This window comes from Zootoca vivipara, chromosome 6, assembly GCF_965207765.1.
Source record: "Zootoca vivipara chromosome 6, rZooViv2.hap1.1, whole genome shotgun sequence".
NCBI lineage: Eukaryota > Metazoa > Chordata > Lepidosauria > Squamata > Lacertidae > Zootoca > Zootoca vivipara.
This window is the reverse complement of record NC_142589.1, coordinates 30,144,407-30,156,747: the sequence shown is the minus strand read 5'-3', so window position 1 is coordinate 30,156,747 and position 12,341 is coordinate 30,144,407. Positions and strand designations below refer to the sequence as shown.

Here is a 12,341-nt window from a genome sequence, read left to right as displayed (position 1 = left end):
ACCCGCGTCCCCTACAATGTACCTGCCATCTATTTGTAAGAAAATTCTGGATTTCAATTATATCCTTCACGTGCCATAATTTAGCAGCTCTCTTCAAACAGATTGGCTAACTAGACATTTTGTGTCATCATCATGCTGAGCTGTCCAGAACAGAGAAAACACTGTCACTACACACACACACACACACACTATGAAAACAGCTCCAGCACAAATCACAGTAACTGCAGGTTCTACAAACTACAATTTAGATCGACAAGATGTGCTCTTTGGGCAAGGCTGCAGCAGCACACAAGTTTTTCTGTAGAACCTGAAGTGACCTTCAGGATTATTTTGAACCCAGTGGTTTTCGGGATCCAAATAGCCAGTTGTATGTCCCACCCCTTTCCTGCAAGATTTGTAAAGCATATTCAACCTTTGTTTTTAAGAAGGATTTGCCAAATTGTTTTTAAGAAGTATTTGCCAAATCAAGTTATGAAGCTTCCTTTTACTGAAACAGACAAAGCAGGGCAGGATCCATACATCTTGCACAACTCCCCCAGGTAGCTCTCCCTTTGCCCTGCAAGCCAACATCTTTAGAGACATAGGAAAGCTGCCTTTTACTAGGCCAGAATATTTGTCCATCTAGCCCAAGATTGTCTATTCTGACTGGCCGTGGCTCTCTTGGGATTTTAGGCAATGAGAAATCTTTGACCTTCTACCAGATTCTTGCTACTGGAGGCATCGAGGATTGAACCACAGGCCTCCTCCATGCAAAACATGACCTGAAGCACTGAGCTATCGCTCCTCCGGTCAGTTTTCAGAGGCCAAACACTTTCCTCCAGCAGGTTTTCCTGTACTGAAGCTTTCACACACTCTTATTGTAATTATGCAATACAAAATGTGAAGTCAATGTGGTCAAAACAACACAAGGTTTTATCTTGTGCTCAGCTTTGAGGGCCCTAGGCGAGGATATAATTGAAACTCTCTTTCAATGGAACCAGCTATATAGAAACCATCAGTGATAAGACTGATCCTGGACCTAGTGTAAATATTAGTGTGCAGACATTAGAAAGCCCTTTAAGTTATGAGGACTCTGTGATGCAAATCCAGGCATAACTCTAGCTGCACTCCTGATCCAAGGCTCCTTGGTGGACACGGGAGAGTCACTGCGATAGGTGCCGAAAGATTCTTGGCATGTGCACACCCTCCTAGCCACCCCACATTTAATAATGGTGTTTGTAAGCATGCGCCAGGATTCCTATGCAGGAAACTGCATGGCGTCATGCTAAGGACACTTTAGAGTTTTAAAATGTGATGATGTACTGTTTGTTCCTTTTAACAAGGTTTACTTTCTTTTTCAAAACCAATCTAACATGTTTCCTCTTCATGTCAGTTGTGCTGTCGTCCCAACCCTAGGATAATTAAAGCCTCTCTCAGCCACTCTTATGGTGGAGCCTGGCTGATGCCAAGAACAGTTCTCACTTACTAGGAATGTTTCCGTCTAAGCACATTCCCTGGAGCAATAGAGCAAATGACACAATTGCTGGCTTCTATAAATAAAGGCATAGTTTTAATAAATGCTTGCTTAATGCCATCGATCCTGTTTTATCTTTTTTCTTAAACACACCAAGTATATGCAAAGAAAGAAAGAAAGAAAGAAAGAGAGAAAGAAAGAAAGAAATCCTCCCTAAAAAGGAGGCAGAGTTCAAGAGCTTTCTATGAAGTGTGCAGCCACAGGAAATATTTCTATGGAATATAAGACTGCAGTGTTTTTGGACGGCAAGTATGACTGGATCAAGTTAACAGGAAAAGTATGGATTTAGGAATGAGTAGAGAGAAGGGGCAGGCAGGTTTTCTACAGGTGTTCTTCCTGCCAGCGAAGATGGCTTGTCTGTTAAGCCAGTAAGCAACTAAATGAATTTCTCAACCAGCTTTCAGAGCATGTTTTCACTACCTTATGTAAAGGACATATTAAACAGTCCCCCCAAGTTTAATATGTCCTAATATGTTACTCTTTTGCAAATCACTTAAGTCACAGAATTTTTGCAGCAACAGAATAAAATCCAAAGCTCATCATAGCCAAAATTCAGCAGCTTGTCTGTTTTATAATTATTTTGGGGGATATCTATCTCTCTTCCCTTTACCTTTATCCCCCTTTTCTTCTACGCAGTTGAAGGCAACTGCTGCAGGCAAGTGGTGAAATGGAATGTAAGGGGCGATTTGCGGACCCACAACCGTTAGCACACAAAAAACAACCCCTAGCACACAAAGAAGCATCAGTCTTGCTGCTAAACTTTGGCTGCTGGAGCTTCCAATCTCCAGTGATATTCCAATCAGTACGGGAATTTCTTCTAATATGCTCCTAACACACTGAGTCTGAGAATAAGTGTACAACAAATCATGTCCTTAATATCAACTGAGGTTGAAATTGTTCATATTTGCCTCATTTACATATTTTTTCATTCTAAGGCTTACATTTTCTAGTTGTGGAATTGTGGATTTTTATTGGGGGGGGGCATACCAATCACCAAGCAGAAATAGAAATATTCAAAACAGTAAAGTACAATAGAATTTTGTTAACCTTACATCAGCATTGGGCCATAGACCCTTTATAACGTTTTCTATCCTATTCACCACCTCCATTCGCATTCTTTCTTCTTCAGGTCTGGGCGACATGTACTTGTAGAAATCAATGATTTCTTCATGAAGACTGAAAAAGAAGAGAGCTGAGTTAGACAAATTACACAGCAATATGACTAAAATAAGAACAGTGTCTCAGTCATAATCTTTAACACCAATCCTGTACATAGATACAGTACTTGAAAGTACGTCCAACTGTGTTCAATGGGACTTGCACCCACATTACATGTGCTTTGGATTATAGCCCAAGTCTGGTAAGGTTAACAGTCTCAACCAATTTAAAAACACTTATAAGAGCAGACCTACAACTCGCACTGGACCTCAGTGTCCGGGCAGAACGATGGAGGTGGAGACGCTCCTTCAGGTATACTGCACCGAAGCCGTTTAGGGCTTTAAAGGTCAGCACCAACACTTTGAATTGTGCTCGGAAATGTACTGGGAGACAATGTAGGTCTTTCAAGACCGGTGTTATGTGGTCTCGGCGGCTGCTCCCAGTCACCAGTCTAGCTGCCGCATTCTGGATTAATTGTAGTTTCATGGTCACCTTCAAAGGTAGCCCCACATAGAGCACATTGCAGTAGTCCAAGCGAGAGATAACCAGAGCATGCACCACTCTGGCGAGACAGTCCGCAGACAGGTAAGGTCTCAGCCTGCGTACCAGATGGAGCTGATAAACAGCTGCCCTGGATACAGAATTAACCTGCGCCTCCATGGACAGCTGTGAGTCCAAAATGACTCCCAGGCTGCGCACCTGGTCCTTCAGGGGCACAGTTACCCCATTCAGGACCAGGGAGTCCTCCACACCTGCCCACCTCCTGTCCCCCACAAACAGTACTTCTGTCTTGTCAGGATTCAACCTCAATCTGTTAGCTGCCATCCAACCTCCAACCGCCTCCAGACACTCACACAGGACCTTCACCGCCTTCACTGGTTCTGATTTGAAAGAGAGGTAGATGAACATCACATACTGATGAACACCCAGCCCAACCCCCCCGATGATCTCTCCCAGCGGCTGCATATAGATGTTAAAAAGCATGGGGGAGAGGACAGAACCCTGAGGCACCCCACAAGTGAGAGCCCAGGGGTCTGAACACTCATCCCCCACCACCACTTTCTGAACACGGCCCAGGAGGAAGGAGCGGAACCACTGTATGACAGTGCCCCCAGCTCCCAACCCCTCTAGATGGTCCAGAAGGATGTTATGGTTGATAGTGTCAAAAGCCGCTGAGAGATCCAGAACTAGGAAACAGCTCTCACCTTTGTCCCTAGCCCGCCGGAGATCATCGACCAGAGCGACCAAGGCAGTTTCAGTCCCATGATGAGGCCTGAATCCCGACTGGAAGGGATCCAAATGGCCCGTTTTTTCCAGGCGTGCTTGGAGTTGTTCAGCAACCACTGGCTCAATCACCTTGCCCAAGAATGGAAGATTTGAGACTGGGCGATAGTTGGCCATATTGGCCGCATCTAAAGATGGTTTTTAAAGAAGCGGTTTAATAACCGCCTCTTTCAGCGGGTGTGGGGAGGCTCCCTCACAGAGAGAAGCATTCACCACCCCGCAAAGCCCATCGCCCAGCCCTTCCCGGCTAGCTTTTATAAGCCAGGATGGGCAAGGATCAAGGAGACAGGTGGTTGGTTTCACTCGTCCAAGCAGCCAGTCCACATCCTCGGAGGTAACAGATTGAAATTGATCCCACACAACTTGACTAGACAGGACTCTAGCACTCCCTCTTCTGGCCCTGCTCCCACAGTGGAGTCTACCTCTTCCCGAATCTGAGCGACTTTATAAAGTGAAAAGGAAATGTCTAAACTAGTGTTTGCCTCAAAATGCTATGCTGAGGCGAAGCATTTGCAGAGAAAAACTAGCAGGCAGGATACTAGCAGGCAGGAGGGGCTCTTTTAATACATTTGTCACCCCAAGATTCATCTCTGCACTCCTTACACTGCATAATGTTCATCTTATTTTTTTCAAGCTCTGAGATAAAAAGCAGGCCATGCAGGAGGTGTGGGTTGAGAGGAGGCAATCCTGGGGTTAACAGGTAACCCACAACTGTCCCTCATCCAGACATTCACACCTGGAAACCTATCTTTGCTGGGTAAATGTAGTTGTGTCTTTGGTCCCACAGATTTCAACAGGACTTCCTTCTGTTTTTTAATTTAACCAGATTTATGTGCCAGTCAATCGTCAAAACATCTAAGCAGTTTACATAAAATATACCACCCATTAAAAATACAAATAAAAATGGTAAAAACAAGCTGATCTACTACCCCCCCTCCAAAAAAAGTTAAAGCTTTTAGCACATGCCAAAAAACAATACAGCAAAGGCGTCACCCCAGATATCAGTGGGCAGAGAGTTTCAGAGTATACGGGCAACCCCTAACCAACTATCCAACCTTTATGACTGTTCAGACCAAGGCAGCCATTTTTTAGGCAAATGGCTTTTGAGGACCCTGCCTGATTCTTCCAGTAAGAAGTGTCATCCCTATGAGGAATGCTCTGCTATCAACAACAGGTGAATAGCCATTTTTTTAAATATCACTTTTCTGAGCATTACTGTAATTCAAAGCTTGGCTATGTTCCAGGTAATTATACAAACTGCAGTTTGGAAAGAAGTTAAATAAAGATATGTCAGCTTTTATGCCTATTGAATGTCTGCAGGAACACTTCCCTGGGAAGGGTGTGAAGAAAGGATTGAAGGAGAGGGAATGGCACCTACTCTAAATTTTGTGCCAGTGTAACATCAGTTGCCCTCAAAATGTTTGCTGGACCATACAGCTCCATCCTACCTGACCATTGGCTATACTAGCTGGGGCTAATGGGAGCTAGAGTCCAACATTTGGAGGGTAACAGGTCCGTCCCCCCTGTTTTAGTCTATACCCGATTATCGAAAGTAGGTTTTGAGGGGGGGGGGAAATAGTCTATACCCGATTATCAGCATTAGAAATTACTGAGAAGTTGAGCGTCAAGAGCATGGAAGTCACCCACATCAGGCTCTGGGATAAATATAAATGGTTAGCCACACACATGCATCCAGAGATGCTGTGGCCACAGGATACAGAATGCAAAAAATTCTGGCCAAGTTAGTGTTGGTTGTTTTTTGTCTACTCCACAAGAACCCACAGTTCTCCCTTTCGATGAAAAAGCAGAGTTCTCTTGAGTTAACGGACTATATTTATGGAATGTCTACAATGTGCTTCTAGAAGTTCTTTCCCCAAGTTAATTTAAAAAAGCACACAGGTTACATATCACATTGTTCAGAAAACCAATTTTCTTCCTTTTCACTATGTGGTCCAGTTCACCATAAGTGAAAACATACAAAGCTTTCCAAAAGTTTCAGAATCAAGAAAAAATGCAAATAAAAAGAGAAGCTTATAAGAAAAGTATTCTATTTTTTGAAAATGTTACAAGTAAGTCACCATGATACACAAACAATGGGAATATCAAGATATGGAACTAAGCCACACACAAAAACACCACCAAACCGTTTACAGTTTACTTGAGCAATTGTTTTATTAACGGTGCTGCAAAGTACTCATTGTCAAGTTTATGAGTTGCCAAGTAAGCATCTGCACTAAGCATGTGCCCAGGGCTCCCCACTTCACCCTACTCCTCCACCCTATATTGCATGGGGGAATTGGGGGGGGTCACAGCTGGGAATGTGAGGGCTAACCATTTCCCCCTTCAGCTGTGACCCCCCATGCCAAAGAAAATCCTACCTCCACCCCCAAAAGCCTCTTATTAGACATTCATTTCAGGTCTAATTCTAGCAGAGGGATAATTTTAAAAGGTGACCAAGTTGCTCTCTCTCAGGCCCATCTACTTTCACAGGTAAGTTGTGAAGCTGCAAAGATCTACTCACAAAAAAGAGAGGAAACACATATCTATATACAGTATATAAAAATGTAAAAATGGTGAAAGTGCGGAAGACACCTTTCTCCGTAACCGCTTGACCGATCGTCCTGAAATTTGGACACAATGATCCATGCCACTCCCCGAGTGTTTGCAGGGGGGAAAAACCTCAAATCTCACACCTGTGCAGGTAAAAACCTGCTTTTCCACAAAGTAAAACAGCGCCCTCAAGTGGAATTCCTCCCAAAGCACACCCCCTCCCTACCTGTGAAATATAAACCACATCCACAAACCCCGTCCCCACAGGGCAGGGTGAATCATGACGTCAACCCCCCATGCTATAACCACAATGGCCATTACTCCTCTAAGCTACACCAGCCCCACAAACTTTGGTAGAGGGAATCTAAGCAAGGGGATTGAACCGATGCACTGAAGAAAGACAACAGCATGGGGTGTTTTTTTTAAAGTGATTGTGTGCAAAATGAACAGGTCACAGGGATAAGCCGGGGGTGGGGGGAAGAGGGGGCATAATAGGTCATGGATCAGGACAGAGTTGGGGGATTCACAGGGATGAGGGAGGGGGATGAGGGGGGAATCACAGGAATACGTCATGGATCGGCACAGGGTAGGGGAAATCACACAAATAACCCACAGCAAAGTGTGGCAGGGCCAGCTAGTAACTAAATAATGTAACTGAACATAAATAAAATTCAATTGACTTAGGCCTATTTTACCATGATACTGTAGTTTTATTTGTAACTTCTTCACACGTAACACTAATCCAATGAACAAGTTTTCTAAATTTCCAAATAGCAACAGCCATGCACAGATTAGAGCAGGGGTAGGCAGCCCAGCACCTTGCAGATGCTCTAGACTCCAACTCCAACTCCAACTTGAGATCAGATACTTACAAAGATTACCTCTTTAAGAACTGCTGTAATATGCATGTAAAGTTCCACAAACTGTAAATTTCATTGCTCTAGTCTGGGGTAGACAACCTGGATTTAACTACTTTTTTAAACTCAGGAAAGCTGGTTAGATAATTAACTGGCTTTTCTAAGTTAAAGTAGTTCAATCATCTCCATGTTTCAAAACACAATACTGTAGTGTAGGGCATCAAATGCAATCACATATTCCAAACAAGAGTTATTATGGATTTCAGCAAGCCTTTATGGTGAAAACCAACCACAAGGGGTCAAAACCTATTTCTACTAGCAACAGCAGAAGAGTGTAGAAGTGTGTTCCCAACACTAGAGTAAGTCTTCCTCTCTCCAAGGAAGCCCTAAAGTGACCATCTATGACAAATCAGTTGGGTTTTCTGCCATCCTTCAACATTCAGAACCCACAGTGTGTAGGACAATCAACTATATCCTAGTTCAGTCATGAATATATTCCTGTATATTCCTGTGTATAAGACTATTTTTTAACCCAGGAAAATCTTCTCAAAAGTCGGGGGTTATCTTATACGCTGGGTCGTATTTCTTATATGGAGAGTATATCCCAAACTCTATATTTTAACTGGAAAAGTTGGGGGTCATCTTATACGCCGGAATATATGGTACTTGGATTGATACACGGAGGAATGGAGATCCAATTAGCAGTTTCAATCAAGTTTTTTTCTCCTCCTCTTTTCAACTTCTACTCAATACTTCCGAGTACAAAACTAGCAGCCACTGATTTAAACAGTTCTTTCAAGTATAATAAGTACAACTCTTAATTCAGGAAACCTTGCTAAACAGTGCTGGTCAGAAGTAACTAGCATTTTCTAGAGTATCTGCCAAAAATCAGTAATTTTTTCTCTGAATTCCAGTACCCTGAGGAACATACAAAATGTCTGAGAGTCACACTCTGCTCAGCTATAAAGATTCATCACACCCAGACACACACAAGGTTGGCATTGAAAATTAATACTAACATACTACCGGTAACAAAGGAAATTTTGGCAAATACACAGGATTCACAACTGGCCAAAATGCCTGGATGTGTATTTTTCAAATGCATTTATAGCTTTTGCTATAACTACTGGGTTGGGGACAAATAGGAAATTGTCTCCTCTATAATTTGTAGGCTTTAGTCAAACATCTTAAGGTGTGGACTAAATATTTTGCAGGTGCCTAAAAATATGATGGTGACACCTATGAATCTGATTTTTTTAAAATCTTAAGTTTTTAGGTTTTTTACTACCTATGAACACAAACTGTATTTGGACAAAAAACAAACAAACAAAAACCTTTCAGAACCCTGCATAGCAGCACTAATAGTTAATCTGAAATAGCCAGAAACATATGATTTTCAAACATGTCAATACACAACAGCAGTAAGATTATTAGTCTTTCATCATTCAGTTTCTCCCCAACTGATTAAAGTTCAAGTTGCTACTCATTAAACTTATTTCAACCCAAGAATACATGTTAGGGTAGAAAGCCACATCTTGTGATTTTGCTTCTCTCCTAATTCAGGCAGATAGGTTCCTATCTTTAAATGATTTATTCCACAATAGACATGGAGTATGGAGATTGCTCTGGCAGCAAGTTTACTGACTGAAAGTCAGCTTCTCAAAAATGCAGAGTCTATTACCCCTGACTGTTCGTTTCAATTGGTCTACTCTGAGTAGGACTAGCACTGGATGCCACTTATAGCTTCCAAAGTACATCTTTATATCCAAAGTTGAACACAGAAATACTAATTCTAGCACGGCTCATAATGGGGACATGTGTGTTTAAAAAAGACAGCATAAAATACAATAAACTGACAGCCATTTAGCATGGTATACATTCCTCCAAACATGTCAAACTTGGCTGGATTATGGCAGGGGTGGGGAACCTGTGGTTCTCCAGATGTTGCTGCACACCACCCGCAAAGGCAGTGCTGTATAACCCATGATTATGAGCTTCATCAATTACAAACAAGTTGCTGGATTCAGCCTCCACCTCACTTTTGTTGCAGGCACCACCTACCCAGGCAGGTGCTCTCAGAGGGGCTGCTGGGCTGCCTCAAAGTTTACATTGCCCATCACTCCTGACTACTGGTCATGCTGGCTAGGACTAATCTTGAGGATTAGGGTGTTCTATTTCCTCAATCAGAACATCAAAATGTTTCTTAAAAAACAAAAACAAAACCCTCCCTCAGTCTTACCAGAGATAAACATCATAACATGTTGATCAAGTATTTTGAAAGCATTACCTCTTACTAGAACAAAAAATATACATTATCAGCAGATCTGCTACATCTCCTAGATACAGACACAAACTAGTGAACCTTTATTGTGAAACAATGTATTTTCTAAATGTAAATAATGCAATATTATAACTGAACAATGTTAACTAAGGTTTATGTAAATATGGACAATTCACCAAACAGTTCTTTCCTTTGCTGCTGTTGTTTTTGAAACACCAGCGATATATCTCAGTATGAAAGGTAGTTGGGCTATGGAGACAACAGTGCTTGTCCTAGGCAACAATCTCTGACACTGATGGCTACTTGTGTTCCTTTTCCTGATCAGAGATGTCTGCCACAGAGGCACCCATTCAACAAGAACAGTGCCGCCAGTATTGCATGGACTGGACTCGTAGAGAAAACAGAAGAGTGGCATGTTGTCTTAATTCTCTAGATTAATTTCAACAAATTTAAAATTCATCAGAAGGACTGAGCCTTTTTGATAAGGACAACATAGCAATCGAGCTTCCACATCTTCACTCACCATGGTAAGTGTGCTGTAAACGTCCGGCAAGAATGGTGAGCCCCCAGCTTTTCTCCTGAACTGTAGAGCTGCTAATTTCTGCCCCAACAGGTGCATGGAGATATCCAGCCCCCTCTCAAGCTCCAAGCTTGGGAAGAAGGCCGGGGTCTTTTTGGATGGTGCATTGGTGAGGCACCCAGAGTGCATGGGCAATGTAGGACCAAACAGGCAAGCCCTCTCCCCAATCAGCCAGCAAGAAAGGGCAGCATTTAGTTGAACCATTGCATGGTTGAATGGCTAAGGTAGCAACTGCTATGCCTCTTTTTCCTCAAGAAAGGGAGGCAGGAAGCTTCTTCAGCTGCACAGTAGCCAAATCAGCAAGGTCTCTGGTTGCTTTTCCTGCAACAGAAAAGCAAGAAGACAGGAGGCCACTAGGCTATTCGTATACTACCGTAGGGCGGTATACAAATTCAATAAGTAATAAAGCAATTATAATGGCTGCACAGCAGCTTCAACCAACAAGGGGATGTTGAGAGCTCCCAGCTCAGCCAGCAGCTGCAGAGACCTGCTTGTAGGGTCATTTGCACCAATCCCAACTATTTCTGCTACTTCACTAATAATTCATTATAATGTAATGTTTCCCTTTTTAAAAAAGAAAGACACCTACATGAATAATATAATTCCAAGATGTTAGAATTATTTATTTATTTATTTATTTCAACTTCATAAAAGGTTCCCCAAGCTGTCTTTAGTGCAGTTTGCACAATAAATGTATTATTCCAAACGCAAAAAAAGACAGCTGTAGAAAAGTAAGCGGCCTGCAAGTCATTTTGAAGACAAGGCTGGGTTTAAAGAATACTAAATATAAATGAATTCTGGAGCAATTTGTAAGAGTTTCTTACAAAGCCTTTAGCTAGTTATTATCATTACATGAAAGACTCACTGAAGGCCATGAGATTTGTGGTTCACAAAGAAGCATCTCTTACTTTTAGTGAAAAGACCTGTGTGATATTTTTAGGGGGGAAAATGCTTTTGTTTAATACAAACACACCTATCGGTTCCTGGGGTCAGGCTCTTTAAAAAAAACCGCAATTGGCTAACACAGCAATTGGCTAAAAACTGCATCAACTGCCTGATCCCTATAGTGAAACCAAGAAACTCTGCCCCCCTTCCCCACCAGTGCCTGAAGCAGTTTTACACTTAAATAATAATAATAATAGATAGCTTACTCAAAGCATGTAAGAGTCAAGACTGACAGCTATGCCAGCAGTCAATTTGTCAGTATTCATGGTCTGTTTGGGAGGAAGCCAGACTCACAGCTCATCTTGAGAATTTGCTATGTACTCTATTTTTGTATTACGCATTTCAAACTCAGGAGCACATTTTAACACACCTTGAACTTAAAAGCCCAAATCCAATGAAAAGTCCTACAAAAAATAATAGGATAGTGGCAGCTAACTTTCAATGGTTTCAATGGAACTTGGGGCTGAATTGCATGCCATGAGACAAATAATTTTATTTACATATGAAGTGGGGTGCCTTGCCCACATGAAATGGAACTAAGAGGCAAATGAAGCTTAGTCCCATGTGCTTAGTCCACCATATTTCACTTTGCTCTGATGCTTCAAGTGCTTTTCTCTCAACCCATCGCATAATAAAGAAAAGTAAGTCAGGCTGGTGAAAATGCTGCTTGAATAGATGAGGGCAGGTGGTGTGTGTGATTTTGCTCCCCATGCACACACATTGTATTTCATGCAAAAATAATAAAGAAAGGGGTGAAAAGACACACACGTTTGCTTTAAGTGTGACTAGGGCACATACATGAATGCAAACATGGTTAGCCCATTACATTTGGTTTGGGCCTTAGTCACAACTAAGTTTAGCTAGGGAAGGGTCAATGGTTTTTTTGTCTCAGCAGACAAGAGTCAGCTCTTTAAATATTACGGTACTTTCACCAATGGAGAAACTGACATATCAGTGATCTGAAGGACAATTCCAATACAGTATTTACAGCATTAATTCTTATATCACTTAAGCAAAAAAGCATAATTTTCAACAGTTGCTATGTAAGCTACAGTGCAACCTCGTGTTATGGACAGGATCCGTTCCGGAGACCCGTCCGTAACGTGAAAATCCCGCAACTCGAAGCACTGCATCTGCGCAGATGCACGGCGTGATCTGCACATGCGCACACGG

General features: G+C 42.2%; 1 protein-coding gene across 2 annotated transcripts in view; it reads right to left on the bottom strand.

The window, feature by feature from the left end:
• TENT4B (terminal nucleotidyltransferase 4B) overlaps window positions 1-12,341 on the bottom strand; it is a 49,620-nt gene that overhangs the window by 19,230 nt on the left and 18,049 nt on the right. For both annotated transcript variants that reach the window (XM_060276090.2, XM_060276091.2), the window contains exon 2: window positions 2,566-2,689. In XM_060276090.2, the coding sequence (XP_060132073.1) occupies window positions 2,566-2,689 (124 nt within the window). The remainder of the gene's footprint in view (window positions 1-2,565; window positions 2,690-12,341) is intronic.